Source organism: Natator depressus, chromosome 8, assembly GCF_965152275.1.
Source record: "Natator depressus isolate rNatDep1 chromosome 8, rNatDep2.hap1, whole genome shotgun sequence".
NCBI lineage: Eukaryota > Metazoa > Chordata > Testudines > Cheloniidae > Natator > Natator depressus.
In genome coordinates this window covers 43,294,359-43,314,855 of record NC_134241.1, presented here as the reverse complement: position 1 = coordinate 43,314,855, position 20,497 = coordinate 43,294,359, and the positions used below count along the sequence as shown (strand labels likewise).

Here is a 20,497-nt window from a genome sequence, read left to right as displayed (position 1 = left end):
GTCACTGAAGTCAGCAGATGAGATGCTGAATACACATACAGAGCAGTACTGCTTTGTAAAAAGGTATGCAGCCCAATGGTCTACACAGGCACATTAATGCACAGCACGAGTGTCCTTTAGAAATAGCATCCCAGTAGAGTGTCTTCTACTATTTATGCAAGCCCTAAATGACTAGCCAAAAGTCACACAGGAAGTCTTGGAATTGAACCCAGATCCCCTGTGTTGCAGTCTGGTACCCGAACAAGTCTAATTCTGTTGTGGTTTTGTTGAAGGGAGTGGTAAAATAAGGTCTGTAAATGAATCTGATTCTACATGTTGGCTTGGAGCGCCATAATCTCTGTGCTAAATGGGATGGTATGGAGCTCTTGACCTTTTAAGATGCTTCCTTTCACATTTCTCTTAGGAAATTGCACAGGAAATACCTATGAATCAGATGGAGAAAACTGCTGTTTGTACAAGGTATTCCCATTTGGGTTATCTGAGGATTCAGTTTACACCTTTTACTCTGCAGTTCTTTTTAATACTGTAGTGGCAGTAGGTCTTGTTTCAGGAGGGCAAACTTTGAGTCTGAATTAGTACTTCTGAGCTCTTGCCTGCAAGCTTGCCGGTCTACTACAGAGACAGGATTTGAAGAGGCAATTTTCTGAAGGAGAAAGAGAGGCTACTTTACCACGGAATTCTCTGAATCTGTTGCCCTTGCAGATCCACCTTGACTTTCCCTCCTTCCTCACTTCTTTAGAGGCTTAAGCAGAATATTGTTCAGGCAGAGAGGAGCGGAGGGATGTGTGTCGATATGGCCCTTTTGTCACCTAGATCAGAATGTTTTTGGATCAGTAATCAAGGTGTACTCATGACCAGAATGGTTAACTGCTTTTAAGTGGTTCTGAGACTCCTGAGAAATGGCATGAGACTTCTACAGTATGATCTGCAGAGGAAATGTATTCAGAGAACTCTAATTACTGGTAAGTAATGTTTGTTGTTTTGGAATTCATAAACATGTAAGAAATGCAAGTCTTCAGTTTTAATCTTCTGGGCCATATTTTTTTTTGTCACATAGGAAAGTTACTTGTCACAATCAATTAATTTCCCCCCTTTTTTTTTGCTTTGTGTTTTAAGTAACAAGCCAAACCCCAACCAGATCAATGTAAATAATGTCAAACCAGGAGTGGTAAATGGTACAGGAGGACAGGCACAGAACACGGGAGCAGGACGGGCCTGTGAAAGCTGCTATAGTAAGTGATCTACAAATGTAGCAATTGTGCAAGAGCAGCAGAAGTACTCTAGCACTAAGACTAAAGTAAAGCTTTAATAAGCTACCATGCAGGGTGGGGTGTGGGTGAAATAGGCAGGGTTTTTCTTCATGTGAATGTTTCTAAGTTTTTAGAGTGGGTGGATTTTTTTGTAAATAACTGTAAGAGCTGATGTTTCCTGTGAAATAATAGATGGCTCCTGAGTGAAGACGAGTCTTTAATTCACTGGAGAGGCCTTGGTGATGTTTTCACAGCTTTATAATGGTAGTGGAAAGTCCAAAGAGCATGGTTACATCCTTGTATTCACTATGGTCTCATCTGCTAATATGTCCTGGTCTAATAGGCTTCCCTGTCTTTTATGGAGAGCCTTTTAGATGTGCTAAAACGTAGGACTGTATGGAGAGTCAAAATGACTGACTCTTTCTCTTCCCTAAGTAAAGTTGGGGAGGGGATCTCTAAAATAGAGGGGGAAAAGTTACAGTGCCCCCTTCAGAGTTACAGCATAAAATATCTCAAAGGCATTACCAGGAAATTTCCACATCCTAATGACTTACTCATTTTACTGTTTCAAATGATATACTGAAGAGTATAACTACTTGAGCTAACGTAATTATAAGAGACAAGGTGGGGGAGGTAATATCTTTTATTGGACCAACTTCTGTTGCTGAGAGAAACAAGCTTCTGAATTTATACAGAGCTTTTCTTCTGTGTAGCTTGAAAGCTTCTCTCTCTCTTTCTCACCAACAGAAGTCGGTCCAGTAAAAAAAATTACCTTGCTACCTTGTCTTTCTAATATTCTGGGACCACCATGGCTATAACAACACTGCAGAATGCCATTATAAAACATTTAATGATGATGAAATTTGCCTCATTTCTGATACACCAAGCTTATGATCTAGTTTTGTTACCTTGTGAAGCTGAAAGGTCTTTTTCTCCTTTGAGGTTTTAAAGATGGTTGTAAAGGCTATAAACTTTGAAAATCAATTCTGTTTAAGAATATATATATTTCCACCTTTATTATCCCTAGCCACACAGTCTTACCAGTGGTATTCTTGGGGTCCCCCTAACATGCAGTGTCGTCTCTGTGCATCCTGTTGGACTTACTGGAAGAAATATGGTGGCTTGAAAATGCCAACGCGATTAGATGGAGAGAGACCAGGACCAAACCGCAATAATATGGTATGTGCATCCAGTGTAAAATAATATGGTATGTACATCCATTGCAGGCGGCTCAGTACTTCAGGTTAGGGAACCAAATGCTCATTCCAATGAACAGTAATGGAAAAAGTATCCCTTATTCCTGCCACACACAACCACATCAAATAATATACAGTAGAATCTCAGAGTTATGAACACCAGTTACAAACTGACTGGTCAACCACATGCTTCATTTGGAACCGGAAGTATGCAATCAGGTAGCAGCAGAGACCAAAAAAAAGCAAATACAGTACAGTACTGTGTGAAATATAAACTACTAAAAAAGGGAATGTTTAAAAAAAAAACAGACAAGGTAAGGAAACTGTTTCTGTGCTTGTTTCATTTAAATTAAGATGGTTAAAAGCAGCATTTTATTTTCTGCATAGTAAAGTTTCAAAGCTGTATTAGGTCAATGTTCAGTTGTAAACTTTTGAAAACAACCATAATGTTTTGTTCAGAGTTACAAACAGCCTCCGTTCTTGAGGTGTCTGTAGCTCTGAGGTTCTACTGTACAACTGTTTAAAGCCTAAACCAACAGAATTATTAGTCAGATCTTGGTTTTTTTATGACATGGTAAGGGTCTGGCCTGTGCAATAATTGGTACATCATCTTTGTCCATGTGTAGTTAAGTATGTACACCTTAGCCCAATGCCAACCTTCTAAGATATTGAATGCTTAAATTGGTCCACATTAAAGTATAGGGCCAACGTTTTCAAAAATGAATAGTGGCTAGGGAAGAGCCGCAGCAGTGAAGATGGGAGGAGGAGTGGAGGGTTGTGTTATGTTCTTAGCTTGTTGAGTCTTCCCTCCTAATCTCTGCCTCCCACTCTTGTCTTTAGCTCTATCTTTGTGGCTTTCCTTCAGTGTGTATCAACTCCAAGGGTGTAGGTGGAAATGACTTGTAGAATGGACTATGTATGTGGTGTTTACTGATGCTGGTTTCTGGTTTTCTGCAAATTTCTAATAAAAATGAGTTATGAACAATAAAAGTGCTTGTGCTTTTTCCCTTTTCCCAGAGTCTTCATGGTGTGCCAGTGCGAAACAGTGGGAGCCCCAAATTTGCCATGAAGACACGACAAGCCTTCTATCTGCATACAACAAAACTGACAAGGATTGCCAGACGCTTGTGTAGAGAGATCTTGCGTCCTTGGCATGCAGCAAGACATCCCCACCTGCCTATCAACAGTGCAGCAATCAAAGCAGAATGTGAGTATTTATCCAGACATCCAGCTACTTACTATGAAATTGGGAAACCAGAATTTGAGATTAATTCCTTTGGGAGAACCTTGAGTTGGATCTTTCAAGGGTACTGTGGCTAAGCACAGATGACCTGCTGTTACTTATTTCCTTTACAGAAATAGCCTAACTTGTCACATTATTATCAAATAACACATTTGAAATTGCTCAGCTTTTTTTTACATGTCACTTGTTTGCCAGTATGCAGCACATTCCTTTGCCTGTGTGTACACTTGCCAAAACATGCACCTACTCTGTAAACATCCTTTTTTACTAAAAAGCGCTCCAGAGAAAAGTTGTTTTAGACTAAGTTAATGTCTAAGACTCCATTCATTTTTAATAAGAAAATAAATGTTTTCCCCAATCCCAATATTGTCTTCACAGGCACAGCACGCTTACCAGAAGCATCAGAAAATCCATTGTTGTTAAAGCAAGTTGTTCGAAAGCCTTTAGAAGCAGTACTCCGGTATTTAGGTAAATATGCTACAGGCTAATTCGCCTAACTGTTTGCATATTTTCATTGTTCTGGATCTAGAAACCAGGGCTGGGTAAACTGATCTGGAAAAATAGGTTTCAGAGTAACAGCCGTGTTAGTCAGTATTCGCAAAAAGAAAAGGAGTACTTGTGGCACCTTAGAGACTAACCAATTTATTTGAGCGTGAGCTACAGCTCACTTCATCGGATGTTGGTTAGTCTCTAAGGTGCCACAAGTACTCCTTTTCTTTCTGGAAAAATAGGATTCCCCCCCCCCGCACCCCCCCCCCCCACAAAATTTTGCACATCTCAGGAAATAAGGCAATAACCTTTGGTAAGGTCCTGAAATGTTCAGTTTATAGACTATCGTTTCCTCCTCTGGAACAGAGGAAAGTTCAAAATGGCCCCTACAGCCTTTCTCCTCTTCACATTACGTAGAGGTGTGGTGGCTCAGCAGCCTACTATCCACCCTACCTCCCATATGCGAAACTCCTCTTTAGCAGTCATGAGGCAGCCTCTGGTGTCTGAGTGAGAAGCCTTCTGCTTACAATCCATAAATGTGATCGGCGGGATGCAGTTGGCTGGTCCACAATCCCACTCTGGTGCAGTCTTAATGTAACTCCTACAATGGGATCCACTGTGCAGCTTCTTCTCAAGTCTAAAAGGCCAAAGGGTACAGAGCTTTTTCTATGAAGTTCTGATAATAAGTGCTATGCAGGAGTTACAGAAGGAGACTGCAGCTCTGCTGTGGGCCTCTCCTTAGCGTCATAATCACTACACAGTAGGCAAACGTCTGATAAGGATGTCACCAGAGTTTAACAGAAAATGAGTTGGTATTTGCTTGCTTGACCTTTCATGCCTTTGAGAGTAAAGTTTCTGTAGTGGAAGAGGTTTAACTCGAGAAATTATGGTCAGTGAAAGATTAATAGATTTCAAGGCCAGCAGGGACCATTGTGATCATCTAGTCAGACCTCGTGCATAACACAGGCCACAGAACTTCCCCAAAATAATTACTAGATTGTTAGTTCTTGCATCCAACTACTGATCTCAAAACATGTAGGTGTCAGAGGTGGTTCAGTAGGTAGGTATCAGTAGGTAGTCCTATTCCTCCCAAGTGAGTTTGAATCATGACCCCAGGGTGAAGTTAGTATCTATTGTGCTGCTGGAGGTTCTGTCTTTCAGATTGCACATAAAAGGAAGGTCTGGATCACTTATGACCATTTTAAAGCAGCCAAACAAAACCCCAGACTGCTTCCCTCTTTTACAAAAGTAGGGGAATTAATTTGTGTCCTGTCCAAAAATTCCTTCTGCGGTTTTGTTTGGATACAGCATTCTTCTCCTCCTGTCCTAAATAGTTTAGCATTGTTTTGTGCTGTTAAACATCCATCACAGTCTTCCTTAAGAGTGGATGGCATGATTTCAGGTGTGTATAGTTTGCAATGTGAAAAGTGCTTTGGGATCTTTGAAATAAATGGCTATTTTATTAGCACCTTTTATCCAAGTAAAAAGAAAAGGAGTACTTGTGGCACCTTAGAGACTAACAAATTTATTTGAGCATAAGCTTTCATGAGCTACAGCTCACTTCATCGGATGCATTCAGTGGGTAATACAGTGGGGAGATTTATATACACAGAGAACATGAAACAATGGGTGTTACCATACACACTGTAACGAGAGTGATCAGGTAAGGTGAGCTATTACCAGCAGGAGAGCCGGGGGTAAAAAAACCTTTTGTAGTGATGATCAAGGTGGGCCATTTCAGCAGTTGACAAGAACGTCTGAGGAACGGGGCGGGGGTGAAATAAACATGGGGAAATAGTTTTACTTTGTGTAATGACCCATCCATCCAAGTGTTTCAGTAAATAGAAGTGAAATTGTGCTTAATTTGATCTGTTGCTGTTTCGTATAAATATATTGCTCTCTGCAAATTATCATATAATCACACCTGAACCATACATTGCCTTAAAGAAAGATCCCATATCTGGGAATGCTGTCAAATTAATATTGCAGTAAGCCATGATATTTTGTTCATTAATTGGCTGTTGGTGCATGCATTGTGTGTTGTGGGGCAGAAGGGTGAAGGCCCTATGCTTTACCATAGCCCGTGTTGGCATCAGAGTGGCTTATTAACTGTTTCTTTTGTATTTAAAAAAATTATGGTACTTAATGTATTGCATCCTTCTACTATTCAAAATATAAGGATAAGAGAAATAATAGGGGAAAAGGCTACAGAAGCTCTGCTTGTAATATTTTTGATGTAGATATTTTTAAATTAGTTGTTTTAACTTCCTTCTCTTCTCTGATTACTTAATGTTTGTTTTTGTAGGTAACTGAACTCCTTGGCCCCGCTACCCTCTCTGGTGTCCTATGACCTAGCTCTCTCTCCACTGCAGTTTGTGGCCAGACAGCCACTCTCAACTCATTTCTGTTGAAGTTGAAATTTAAGACTCCCAATTTTTTAATTAAATAACCATTGAGTTTAAAGGGACCAGAGGCCACAAACTGCTCCTGAGGGCCTGGCGGGTGGGGTCCAGGGCAGTTGTAAAACTGTCATGCTTGTTCCTGGCCTCCTCCTCCTCCAGCAGACACTGCACAGCCTTTTTCCAACTAGCCTGGTTAGTTTAAATACTGAATTTGGGAGCCTTAAATGAGCACCCAGAACAGCACTCTAACATGAAAAGCATCCTCTAGCCACTTGTCTAGTCTTGCTGAGTGATATGGATGGGGAAGTGGCATTTTCCCTGTGGAGACTAGCTTTGGTATCTAGAGCACTGTTCAACTGCTTCTAAATTCCATAGAGTTGATTTGGGAGTTACTTTAAGGCTCCCATTTCAGCAATTAAACTAATTATCTGTTAACTTTGATAGGAGGTTGTGAAGTCAGTTTTGTTTCTTTGAGTATTTTTATTTATAAAACATAAGCTTCTGTGCGTATATTGCGTTAATATTTATTAAATATTGTTTGTCTGCTTTTGTTCTAGATACAGTACTTAACAATGAAAATATTCTGTAATAATAAATATCCCAAAAAACTCCCCAAACTGTGTACATGCAGCACAACCAAAATGTAGCCACTAAAGGGAGAGGAAATTTTGCTACGGAATCTGAGGAAAAAAGCCCACTCTTTATGAAGAGTACCATAGGATCTTTAATGCTCGCACAGAATAGGACCTTGGTTTTTAATGTTTCATCTGAAAGCAAATGCTTCAGTGGTGTGACAGATTTCAGTGTGGCTCTTAGACAGGAAAACAGGGCCATTCTCCTTTTGATGTAACTATCTTCAGGAGTGTTGTGCTGCTACTTGCTATTACAGAGTCAAAGCTGTGAATCCATAGTTAGGGCTGAGAAAGAGCAACTCATTTTAAACCCCTGTTTTCAGTTGCTTGTAACTTTCTCAACATCTTTTCCTTTGGCATGCCATGCCTGATCTCTGCCTCAGCCAAAAGGTTAGATTTAAATTCTGTGCATGTTCTTGATAGTTTTGTTTTCAGTCTTCAATGGCTTGGCCAGTTTAGGAACTGCATTTATAGAATACTGATGAAATTGGCAAAGTTGTAACTTCCGGGTAGCCTGTGGGTGTTGCATGACTTCTTGAAGATGGCTTCTAATATAGAGCAGCCTAGAAATTATCCAGAATTAGTGGAAAACATAGTTTTAGAAAAGGATACAAAACAGCCTTTTAGCACCTATTTTAGGATTATATTGCAGTGAATATAACAGCACAAGTTAAGCATCCTTAATGAAGTTGAATTCAGCAGTATATTTACAGTGCTTTATATTAAGTAGCAATCTTCTGTTAGACTTGGGGCCAAATTCAGAAGTGATATATGTGGCAATTTGTGTTCAGACCTCTTTTCACTAATTTAGATTCCTCTGCATATCAGTAGAGTAGGCGTAAGTCAGTATAAGGCAGTTTGAATGTAAGGCTTTCTGTTAGCATAAGAGGGGTGTGCCTTACATTATCTCTGAATTTTTCCCTTTGTGTTTGGGTTTATAGTCTCCATGTATCTACTAATAAAAATAACACATTGCTGTTTTTATAACAGAATCTCATCCATGTCCTCCGAAACCAGACCCTGTAAAGAGTTTGTCCAGTTCTCTTAACAATCTGACTCCTGCCAAGTTCACACCTGTCATAAACAATGGATCCCCAACTATCCTGGGAAAAAGAAGCTATGAGCAACACAATGGGATGGATGGTAAATATTTTCTAGTACATGTACATTGTCATCTGTTGGGTGTTTCTTGTGTCTTCAAGCAAAGTATTCCTGTTAATTATTTCCATTTCAGTATTTTGTAAAGAGTATGGCCAGATGGACAGCATCAGTCCTTATTCCATGGGAGATTGCTTTTTTTTTTTTTTTTTTTTAATTTTAGGGGCCTTAATAGTTTTGAACGAGAAATGTTATGATTTATTTTTCTCTTCTTGCAAAGACTGATTTGATTTTGCTTGTGCAGGCATGGATGTGTATGATCTGAGTAGTACATTTATACAGAGCTGCTAGGCTAGTGGAACTCTGCCTACTTTGACCATGTCTTGATGTCAGGCTGATCTCAGCCTGGCAAACATGAGAGAATAAGACAGACCTCTTTTTTTATTACTATTACTACCATGGGAATTACTACAGAAAATTTCCCAGATAGTTTTTCCTCTTTCATTAAGAATTTACTCCTCCTTCCCTTGTTGGCCCTCTCATTGAGAGTCTCCTCTCATTATTGATGGGACTCACCCCTTCCTTCACCCCAGTAAATAGCATGGGTTAAGGCAGCATGTGCTTGCAGCAGGAGATGGAGGTACGATTCTCCTGGCATGGAGTCCAGGGCTCTGTCCTGAAGAGCTAGCCATCAGCTGAGGACTGCAAAGCAGGGAAAGTGCCACTGGCTCCTCAGTCAAGAATGAGAGGGCCTATTCAAATGGCCTTAACAGGAATAGGAAGGTGGGGAATGGCTCAATTAAAAGAAGGAGCAGCTGCAGCGTGGGACATAACAGTGATTGTGACAGGGTGAGGAGAAAAACGTAGTAGCTTCCAACTTTCCCAGAAGTGAGCAAAACTGGCTGTCATGCCTTCAAAGACCTCCTTTGGGAGTGAGACCAGATTCTCTCCCATTCTGCTCCATCCCCAGAGCTTTCATAAAGCACAGTAAATTTATCTTGCCCTTACATTTCAATGCAGCCACACTGGGTTTTTTTCCCGTTCACATTTATTCTTAGATTAAATTAGCATTTATATTGAAGGCAAATTACACAAGCAGCAATGGACATCATGTTTGTTTTTAATATTTAGCTTTTAAAAAAATGCTACTGTTCAGATTGCTGATTTGGTGTTTTTTCTCTTTTTTGTTCACTTGTGCTCTGTCAGGGAACGTGAAGAAGCGCCTATTGATGCCTAGCAGGGGTAAGACCTCAAAGCTGCGCTCAGCTTATGCTAGGAGAGTGTGATTTTTAGTTTCATCTGTTGGCTTCTCTAGTTTGCTTGTCTGCTTTGTGGCTACTAATGCTCTGTGTAAATTGTGTGTTGTGTCTAAATGTTCTGTGAATAATCTCTGTACCCATGGTCTGCTAATTATTTTTCAGCCTTTTTTCACGTGTGGGGCGAGTAATGGTACAACCATAGTTGTTGCATGGAAGTGGTAATGAAATCCCCAAATTATCCGACATTGTTCTAGCAGTTTTGTAAAAGCTATTGAAAGTTTAGGAATGTAACAACAGCTTGGGTGGGTTTTTGGTTTCACTATATAACCTTAGAAAATGTAGGCGTCAAATATTCTATATGAATTTAAATATCAAACACATACAGATCAAAAAAGAGGCAAAATCTAGTAGGATATACTCTGCGTTTTAGTCATGACCCTTCATAATGTCAGCGACACTGCTAGCTGTTTGATTAGCCAGTGCTGTTGTGTATATCTATCTTTAGCAACCAAGCACCTGTAATTATAATACTTTGCTTGTACGTAGCGCTTTTAATTCATAGATCTTCAAGTGCTTACCAGGTTAGTAAGAATTAGTCTTCTTCCAGTGCTGGTCCTATGCATATTCCATTCTGGATATGCATGAACTCCATGCACCGGGAGTCAGACTTCTTGCAAGCAGCAACCATTTATATTTGTGTGCACCCTTTTCCGCCTTGTGTTTCCAACTGCGGGCATAAAAGGGTGAAACGGACCGGCTGCCTTTCCAATTCCTTCTTACTGCTGCATGGCCTGGGTCCAAACCTCAGTGTCCAGAGCTCTCCTTTGATTTCTTCGATCTGTAAATATTTCAAAGATTGCCTTTAGTGCATTTTGTATACAGTTATTTATAATTAACTTATTTTAATTGTTTTTAGCAAAGATTTCTAGCTAGATATAGTCCCTGGCTTGGGGAAACCTCTTCCCCTGTACCTGTATCCTACCCCTGTTCCCTCTCTGTCAGTGATGACCATCAGCACTGCTCGTTCTGTTTCAGGGAGGCACACGATGCTCTTTCACTAGCCATATCCAGGAGGAGTGGGAACTCCGACTTAAAAAGCATCTCATGGAGTAGGTCATGAGGCCACAGTTGGACCCAGGCTGAGGGATCTTGCCATACATTGGCCTGAATCGATACACAGAGCACCTCCCACCATGAGGTCCACGGGTACTTCTTCAGCACCAGGAAATGTACTTCCTAGTCCCCAAAAAAGAAGAGAAGCTGGAGACCTGTCCTCAATCTCCACAATCTCAACCACTTCATGTGAAATTTTAGCTTGCGAATAGTCACTCTGACATCAATAATCCCATCCCTGGAAAAGGATATTTAGTTTACAGCTCTTGATATGAAGGATGCTTACCTTCACTTGAATATTCACCCTGCCCACAAGTGTTTTCTCAGATTCATGGTGGGCACTGACCACTTCCAACACAGGGTGCTCCCATTTGACTGTGCCACTGTCTCTCTTGTCTTTAGCAAGGTCTTTCTGGTAGTAGCAGCTCATTTCAGACGGAACAGATACACCATCTTCTCCTATCTCAATGACTGGCTTCTTCTTGCCAGGACGTGTCAAGAAGCCTATAAGTTGACCTCATAGAATCACAGAATATCAGGGTTGGAAGGGACCTCAGGAGGTCATCTAGTCCAATCCCCAACTAAATCATCCCAGCCAGGGCTTTGTCAAGCCTGACCTTAAAAACCTCAAACGAAGGAGACTCCACCACCTCCCTAGATAACCCATTCCAGTGCTTCACCACCCTCCTAGTTAAAAAGTTTTTCCTAATATCCAACCTAAACCTCCTGCACTGCAACTTGAGACCATTACTCCTTGTTCTGTCATCTGCTACCACTGAGAACAGTCTAGATCCATCCTCTTTGGAACCCCCTTTCAGGTAGTTGAAAGCAGCTATCAAATCCCCCCTCATTCTTCTCTTCCGCAGACTAAACAATCCCAGTTCCCTCAGCCTCTCCTCATAAATCATGTGTTCCAGTCCCCTAATCATTTTTGTTGCCCTCTGCTGGATGCTTTCCAATTTTTTCCACATCCTTCTTGTAGTTTGAGGCCCAAAACTGGACACAGTACTCCAGATGAGGCCTCACCAATGTCAAATAGAGGGGAACGATCACATCCCTCGATCTGCTGGCAATGCCCCATTTTATACAGCCCAAAATGCCGTTAGCCTTCTTGGCAACAAGGGCACATTGTTGACTCATATCCAGTTTCTCGTCCACTGTAACCCCTACGTCCTTTTCTGCAGAACTGCTGCCTAGCCATTCAGTCCCTAGTCTGTAGCGGTGCATGGGATTCTTCCATAGTAAGTGCAGGACTTTGCGCTCATCCTTGTTGAACCTCATGAGATTTCTTTTGGCCCAATCCTCTAATTTGTCTAGGTCCCTCAGTATCCTATCCCTACCCTCCAGCATATCTACCTCTCCTCCCAGTTTAGTGTCATCTGCAAACTTGCTGAGGGTGCAATCCACACCATCCTCCGGATCATTTATGAAGATATTGAACAAAACCGGCCCCAGGACCGACCCTTGGGGCACTCCACTTGATACCGGCTGCCAACTAGACATGGAGCCATTGATCACTACCCGTTGAGCCTGACGATCTAGCCAGCTTTCTATCCACCTTATAGTCCATTCATCCAGCCCATACTACTTTAACTTGCTGGCACAAATACTGTGGGAGACGGTGTCAAAAGCCTTGCTAAAGTCAAGGAATAACACGTCCACTGCTTTCCCTTCATCCACAGAGCCAGTTATCTTGTCATAGAAGGCAATTAGATTAGTCAGGCATGACTTGCCGTTGGTGAATCCATGCTGACTGTTCCTGATCCATGCTGACTGTTCCTGATCACTTTCCTCTCCTCTAAGTGCTTCAGGATTGATTCCTTGAGGATCTGCTCCATGATTTTTCCAGGGACTGAGGTGAGGCTGACTGGCCTGTAGTTCCCTGGATCCTCCTCCTTCCCTTTTTTAAAGAACATTAGCCTTTTTCCAGTCATCCGGGACCTCCCCTGATCGCCATGAGTTTTCAAAGATAGTGGCCAATGGCTCTGCAATCACATCCGCCAACTTTTCCAAGTTCAGAGAATCCTTGCTCCAATGCAGACTATAGACTTCATGGGGATCACTTCTAGATTCACTCACAGTGAGATATTATCTACCAAGGGACCGGTTTTGCACTATGAACAACTTGATAGACCAGGTTATGCACAGATCTCAAGCTCCAGTGAGAACTTTTCTTTCCCTCTTGGGGCACATGGCTTCATGCACTTACATTACCCCATTCGCCAGAATCCACCTATGTTTCCTTCAGATGTGGCTCCATACAGTGTATTCACCAACCAAATGCAGCATAATTACCCTGGTAACAATTCCTTCGAGTAACATGGTGAAAGATCCTCATCAGCTATGTGTGGGCATCCCCTTCCTACCATCCTTACCAGACAAGATGATCATTACAGGCATCTTTCTCTTAGGCTGGGAAGCCCACATGGAAAGTCATATGGCACAGGGCACTTGTACACCAGGATACACACCAACCTTCTGGAACTTTGAGCAGACAGAGAAGCTTCAAAGGTTTTTCTGCAATTTATCCGGTCCCACCATGTCCTCGTAATGTCAGACAACATGACAACCACCTCTTACATCAATAAGCAGGGAAGGGTGAGATCCATCTCCCTGTGTTGAAGCAGTCACCTTAGGGAATTGGTGCATCAGGAATCGAATCACCCTGTCAGCAGCTTACCTTCCAGGAACTCAGAATGTGTTGGTAGACACTCTCAGTAGGCCTTTTGTGGTCAATCGTGTGGGGATTGCATAATTCAGTGGTTAATGGAATCTTTGCTCAATGGGGGACCCCAACCTAGGATCTCTTCTCTTCCCAAACGAACAGGGAATGCAACATATATTGTTCCAGAGGAGTTCTGGGTCTACACTTGTGGGGAAATGCTCTCCTTCCCTGGTCAGGACATCTGACCTATGTCTTTGCTCCCTTACTACTCCTGCCTCAAGTCTTAAGGAAGATTTGACAGGACAGGGCACATGTCATCCTCATCAACTGCTATTGGCCGAGACAGTTTTGTTTCCCAAATCTCCTTCTAATGTCAACTCATCCTCTGATTAGCTTGCAGTCCTTTCCCAGTCTTTTGACCCATGAGAAGGGCAGAATCAAGCATTCTAGACCTGAAGCACTCGATCTCATGGCTTGGTTTTCGGAAGGACATCAATACTAGAACATTCCTGCTGTGAAGCCTTACAAATTAGCCTTAACAGCAGAAAAGATTATAGAATCATAGAATAGAATCATAGAATATTAGGGTTGAAAGAGACCTTAGCGGGTCATCTAGTCCAATCCTCTGCTCAAAGCAGGACCAACACCCACTAAATCATCCCAGCCAGGCTTTGTCAAACCGGGCCTTAAAAACCTCTAAAGATGAAAATTCTACCACCTCCCTAGATAACCCATTCCAGTGCTTTGCCACCCTCTGAGTGAAATAGTGTTTCCTAGTATCCAAGCTAGACCTCCCCCACTGTAACTTGAGACCATTGCTTCTTGTTCTGTCATCTGCCACCACTGAGAACAACTTAGCTCCATCCTCTTTGGAACCCCCCTTCAGGTAGTTAAAGGCTGCTATCAAATCTCCCCCCACTCTTCTCTTCTGTAGACTAAATAACCCCAGTTCCCTCAGCCTCTCCTCGTAAGGCATGTGGCCCAGCCCCCTAATCATTTTTGTTGCCCTCCGCTGGACTCTCTCCAATTTGTCCACATCCCTTCTGTAGTGGGGGGACCAAAACTGGATGCAATACTCCAGGTGTGGCCTCACCAGTGTCGAATAGAGGGAAATAATCACTTCCCTCGATCTGCTGGCAGTGCTCCTGCGAATACAGCCCAATATGCCATTGGCCGTCTTGGCAACAACGGCACACTGTTGACTCATATCCAGCTTCTCGTCCACTGTAATCCACACGTCTTTTTCTGCAGAACTGCTGCTTAGCCAGTCGGTCCCGAGCATATAGCGGTGCATGGAATTCTTCCTTCCTAAGTGCAGGATTCTGCACTTGTCCTTGTTGAACCTCATCAGATTTCTTTTGGACCGACCCCTGGGGCACCCGGGTTGATACCGGCTGCCAACTAGACTTTGAGCCATTGATCACTACGCGTTGAGCCATTGATCACTACGCATTGAGCCCGACAATCTAGCCAGCTTTCTATCCACCTTATAGTCCATTCATCCAACCCATACTTTTTTAACTTGCTGGCAAGAAATGCTGTTTCACCAAGTGGAAGCATTTTCCCATCGGGACACAGCAGAAACACACAACTCCTGAGTCAGCAGATAGTCCCAAATAAGGGGACTGTCTTCTTTCCCTCAGTTCTGTATGAGTTCACGTGGCAGCAATCAGTGCGTGCCATCCACCATTGGATGGTTTTTCAATAACCGATTGACTGGCAGATTCTTGAAGGGCCTAATCAGAACCTTCCCACTAGTGGAGAAACCTACTCCTCATTGAGGCTTAAATCTTGTACTTTTGGCCCTCTCAAAGCCTTCCTTCAAACCATAAGGTGAGACATGGAATGTGTAGGTATGAATGAAAGTTGCATTTGTTGTGGCCATCGCCACAGCCAGTAGGGTAGGTAAGCTGGGAGCTCTAATGACAGATTTGCCATACACTATACTCTGAAAAGATAAAATCTCATTATTTATATCGGAAATTCCCCTCCTCCAAAGTAGTTTGGAGTTTCACATAAACAAGTCAATCCACTTTTCTGGGTTTTTTCAAAAATGCACGCATCTGAGGAGGAGAGGAAACTTCATTTCCCCCAGCTCTTACTTTCTACCCGCAAAAGACAAAACCAATCAGAAAATCACCTAGAGTGGTTCTCTCTATATCAGAACTAGTCCAAGGTCAAGCTATCCCAGAGATTCTCTAAATGGATCTTGGGCTGTATCCTACTCTGTTACCAGTTGTTGCATCTTCCTCCCACTCATGGGGTGAGGGCTCATTCTGCAAGACTACAAGCAACTTCAGTGGCATCGCTTCAGGAGGTACCATTACTTGACGTTTGCAGGGCAACTACATGGAGTTCCATCCACACGTTCGCAAGGCATTATGGTCTAGTGCAGAATATCTCCACTGACACATCTATTGGGACAGCAGTCCTCCAGACTGCTCTGCAGTCTGCATATTTGCACCCTCCTCCTACTTAAGTACTGCCAGTCAGTCATCCACACTGGAGTACACATAGGGACCAGCACTCGAAGGAGATGAAGTTACTTACCTTATACCACATGGAAGTTCTTCGTGATGTGTGGTCCATATCTGTATTCTACAACCCACCCTCCTTCCTCTCTGCTTTGAATCTTTACTGGATTCACAATAGAGCAGGAACTGGAGAGGCAATCAGTTCATTTGGCTATTTATGCTCTCGGTTGGAAACATGAGGAGGGCAAGGATGCATGCATGGACCAACACATACTGCTTGCAAGAATTCGCTGGTTCTGGGTGTGTGGAGAGCATGCGAATCCACAATGGAATACTGATAGGTACCATAAATCTCAAAGAACCTTCAGTTACTATAAGGTAAGTAACGTCTTGTCACAATTTTGCAAATGGAGAAACTGAGCCAAATTGGTCTTAAGTGATGTCCCTACACACCAAGAAAACGTAAGAGCTGGGAATAGAACCCAGGTATCCTGACTCCCAGGCCGTTGTCAATGCCATGACACCACATTGCTCATGTAGACAACAAAATGTTCTACTGTGCATGTACAGAACATAATTTTCAAAGGATCTTGGCTATTAAATAAAAACATTTTTCCTACTAAGCAAAGATGCTTCTGTTCTAAAGACTGTCTGTCTGTCTGTGTCAAGTTTCAAGTTTCACACTTCCATTTCTTACTGAAGCTGTTTTTTAAAAAGCATGGCAAGATTCTCATTTCCTCCCTGGTCATAGCAGGTGGAAAATGTTTTCCCCCCATTAAAAATTGAGAAAAAACTCATCTCCTTTGGTGAGAAACCAACCATGGAGAGTTTTTTGTTCTGGAATAATTTGGAAAACTATATTTAGTAAGAGTGACTGGCATCTGCTGTCGACAGTGCAGTGAAACCAGGCTATTAATGCAAGTTTAGGTTGTGTTCAACACAAATCAGGCAATGCAAAAGTGACAGTTTGCACAATAAATATTAACTCAGCCGCACTGCACATCTCTTGAATATTAAGGTTTCATTAGCAGCCTAGTTAGTAATTGAAAATATATACATGCAGTGTGAGTACGTTAGAGTTAGCATAAGAAGAATCTATTTTCTGATTCTTAACTGTGCACTAACATAGCTCTCAACGTCATTTTTAATGTTCTTGTTTTTGAGGGTGAATTTCAGTAAAGTAATAAAGAAAACTCTCCCTGTTCACCCATTAAGTCTCCTCCTCCTCAGCCGCCGCCACTCACCATGCCAGAACTAAGGGATGTTCAGGGGAGCTCCAGCGTGCTGAATAGCTTGCTGACTTTCTGCAGCTCCTGTTGATTAGATGGTTGTGGTCATGATTTCCGCTCCCTGCTAAACAGCTGATCATCAGTGAGGGAACTGCTGAGTCACTCAGCAGCTGAAAATCTTCAGAAACCCTGACCAAGGTTATCTGGCCTCAGGGTGGGAAGCGGAAGAAGAGAGAATCAATTCCTCCTCCTATAAGGTGCGGCCTCTGATAATGTTTTGCTATTAGAGGTGGAGAATCCCTGAGGTAGGGTTCCAAAGTGTTCACTTGTTGGTTTGAAGATTTTACTGTGTGTATTTCAATGACACCTAAAATCTCTCTTTTGAAAATTACCCCAGACACAGAGTCCCTGGTCAGACTGGACCAAAAGAGTGTTGTGTGGTTCTTTCTTCGCCCATTGTGATGTCCACTGGGCTGTGTTGACATTAGATGCTATTAAAATTGTAGTAGATGTGCACCTTCCATGCCCACAAGCCATTTAATTTCTTATCATTTTTTATCTGCAGCTTCTAAGTAGCTCAGTGGTTCGTTCCTGGAACCTGCCTGCTCCCTTTCTGCATTGTGTTAGCTTAGGTATCTTGTGTCTAGTTTAAAAGTAGTATAGAGTTGTTGGTTTAGACTTAGTTTTTATAGGGAAAATATTTTGGAAACTTTCCAATTTATAAATTTTGAATATTTTCTGATTTTTAGGACAATGGAAGCCTCAACCCCAGTAAGAAAACAGGGTCTAAACAATGTGGACCAGATCTGCTTGGCATAGGAGAGTGAGGGCTGGTGGCATCATGGAGCCATCTCTGGTTCCTTGATTCTGTGAGCTGGTCTGCGCTGGTCCCCGTGTAATTTAGAGCAGCCGGGGACTGGGATGGGCCCAAAGTTCAAAAAGCAATCACTTTTACACTGAGACCACTCCCAAAAAGAAAACATTGGAAAAGGTTTTAGGAAAGTGAAGATAGGGTTACTGCAAATCCTGTGTTACCAGAAACAGACAGGCAGGATATCCCTTGTAAATAAAAAAAACATGCTGGAACTGTGAACATCTACTTACTGTTGGAATCCTTTTTTTTCTAATGGTCCATTATATAGATTGCTGGGCTGGCTCAGACGTTTTTGTCTTGGGTCTGTGCTAGAAAGAGGCACAAAAAGAAACAGATGGCATTTTCAGATGCTGTTACACCAGTACTGAGGAGTAATGGGGCTAACATAAATAATATTTGCTTCCAAATTACCTATGGTATGTTGGTCTCTGGGTTAGTGCTTTTCAGTGAGATATGTACTTAGAGCCACCTACATCGATATTAGTGAAATCACCTATCTCTCCCCATCTAACATACTCTTTAAGTGGCCATTTGTGAAATGTATTTCCAGGCACTGTGGACAGGCAAAGCTGCTTCAGTTGGCTTGCTACATTGTAGCCCCTGGAAATGAATTTGCTCCCCCTGAAGGAGGGTGATATAACTAATGTCAATCAGTCCTGCTTTGAGCAGGGGGTTGGACTAGATGACCTCCTGAGGTCCCTTCCAACCCTGATATTCTATGATTCTATGAATGTGGGTATAGAAAAAATAGATCTTGCCAAACTAACTTGATTTTTTTTAATGAGATTACGGGTTTGCTCATTAAAGGTAACGGTGTAGATGTAATGTACTTAGGCTTCTATAAGGTATTTGACTTGGTACCACATGACTAAAGCTAAAATTACGTCATAGAGGTCATGTAAGTCATGGATTTCATGACTTCCAGAGACCTCTGTGACATTTCCCACTTCAGCCTTGGAGCTGAATTTATTTAGCTTAACAAAGAAAAGTTTATGGGGTGACTTGATTCGTCTATAAGTACCTATGTGAGGAACAAATATTTGACACATAGCTTTTCAATTGAGCAGAGAACTGGTATAATACCAGTCAGGGCCCTCACTGGGGGTGTGCGGGCCCGGGACAGCCCAAGCCCCCACCCCACCTCTTCCTGCCCCCAGCCCATCCCTTCCCACAAGTCCCAGCCTCGCTTCTTTTTGGTTGGGGCTGGATCACTCGCTACTGCCAGCGCTAGGCCCCCTGCTAACCTCCCAGGCTACCCTGGACCCCGTGTCCTGAAGCGCAGGGCCCTCCAAAACACGGCACCCGGGATGGTTGCCCCATTCTGTCCTAAGGACGGCATGGCTCTGACTCCAGTGGCTGGAAGATGAATCTAGATAAATTCAGACTGGAAAAATGGCATAACAGTGAGTAATTAATCACTGGAACAAGTGTCATGGTTGCTTCTCTGTCACTAGTCCTTTTAAAATCAAGATGGGATGTTTTTCTAAAAGATCTGCTCTAGGAATTATTGTGGGGTAGTTCTCTGGCCTGTGTTATGCAGGAGGTCAGACTAATTGATCACAATGATCCTTCTGGCCTTGGAAAATATAAACCTGACAGTGGGCAGCACCAAGGTGCCTTTGCTGAGTTTCTGTGCTAAGGCTGTTTGGTACTTGTGACGGGTTAGATCACAGAAACCCCTTTGAGACTCCCACCTGATGTGCCTAGACTGCCTCTGAGCCCATTTTCCCAGCTTGGGACTTTCCCATCAGTTTGGGACTTCAGTACCTTGCCTTGTTTGAGCCGGACATGCTTGCCTGCTGGAAACAAAGATCCAAGTCTGAACCACATCCTCCACAAGCTGCAGGCTTATCTGAAAACAGCTTAAGAAGTGCTCCTGTCTCTAGCACTCAAATACCCAGCTCCCAATGGGTCCAAACCTCAAATAAATCTGTTTTACTCTGTATAAAGCTTGTACAGTCTAAACTCATAAATTGTTAGCCCTCTATAACGCTGATCGAGAGATATGCACAGCTGTCCCCCTCTCCCCGGTATTAATATTTACTCTGGGTTAATTAATAAGTAAAAAGTGATTTTATTAAATACAAAAAGTAGGATTTAAGTGGTTCCAAGTAATAGACAGAACAAAGTAAATTACCAAACAAAATAAAATAAAACACGCAAGTCTAAGCCTAATACAATAGGAAAGTAAATGCAGGTAAATCTCACCCTCAGAGATGCTTCAGTAAGCTTCTTTGACAGACTAGCCTCCTTCTAGTCTGGGTCCAGCAATCACTCACACCCCTGTAGTTACCGGCCTTTGTTCCAGTTTCTTTCAGGCATCTTTTGGGGTGAAGAGCTGGTGGCATCATGGAGCCATCTCTGGTTCCCTGATTCTGTGAGCTAGTCTGCACTGGTCCCCGTGTAATTTAGAGCAGCTGGGGACTGGGATGGGCCCAAAGCTCGAAAAGCAATCACTTTTACACTGAGACCACTCCCAAAAAGAAAACATTGGAAAAGGTTTTAGGAAAGTTTTTGGGGGTCCAGGTTCTGGGGTTTTAGGTTTTAGGAAAGTTTAGGTTTTGGGGGTCCAG

The 20,497-nt window shown here is 42.5% G+C and overlaps 1 protein-coding gene across 8 annotated transcripts in view; it reads left to right on the top strand.

Moving 5' to 3' along the window:
* The window catches only part of MTA1 (metastasis associated 1), a 149,193-nt gene that overhangs the window by 101,095 nt on the left and 27,601 nt on the right, over positions 1–20,497 (top strand). For all 8 annotated transcript variants that reach the window (XM_074960852.1, XM_074960850.1, XM_074960851.1 and 5 more), the window contains 6 exons: positions 1,117–1,232; positions 2,278–2,429; positions 3,464–3,653; positions 4,068–4,157; positions 8,203–8,355; positions 9,517–9,552. In XM_074960852.1, the coding sequence (XP_074816953.1) occupies positions 1,117–1,232; positions 2,278–2,429; positions 3,464–3,653; positions 4,068–4,157; positions 8,203–8,355; positions 9,517–9,552 (737 nt within the window). The remainder of the gene's footprint in view (positions 1–1,116; positions 1,233–2,277; positions 2,430–3,463; positions 3,654–4,067; positions 4,158–8,202; positions 8,356–9,516; positions 9,553–20,497) is intronic.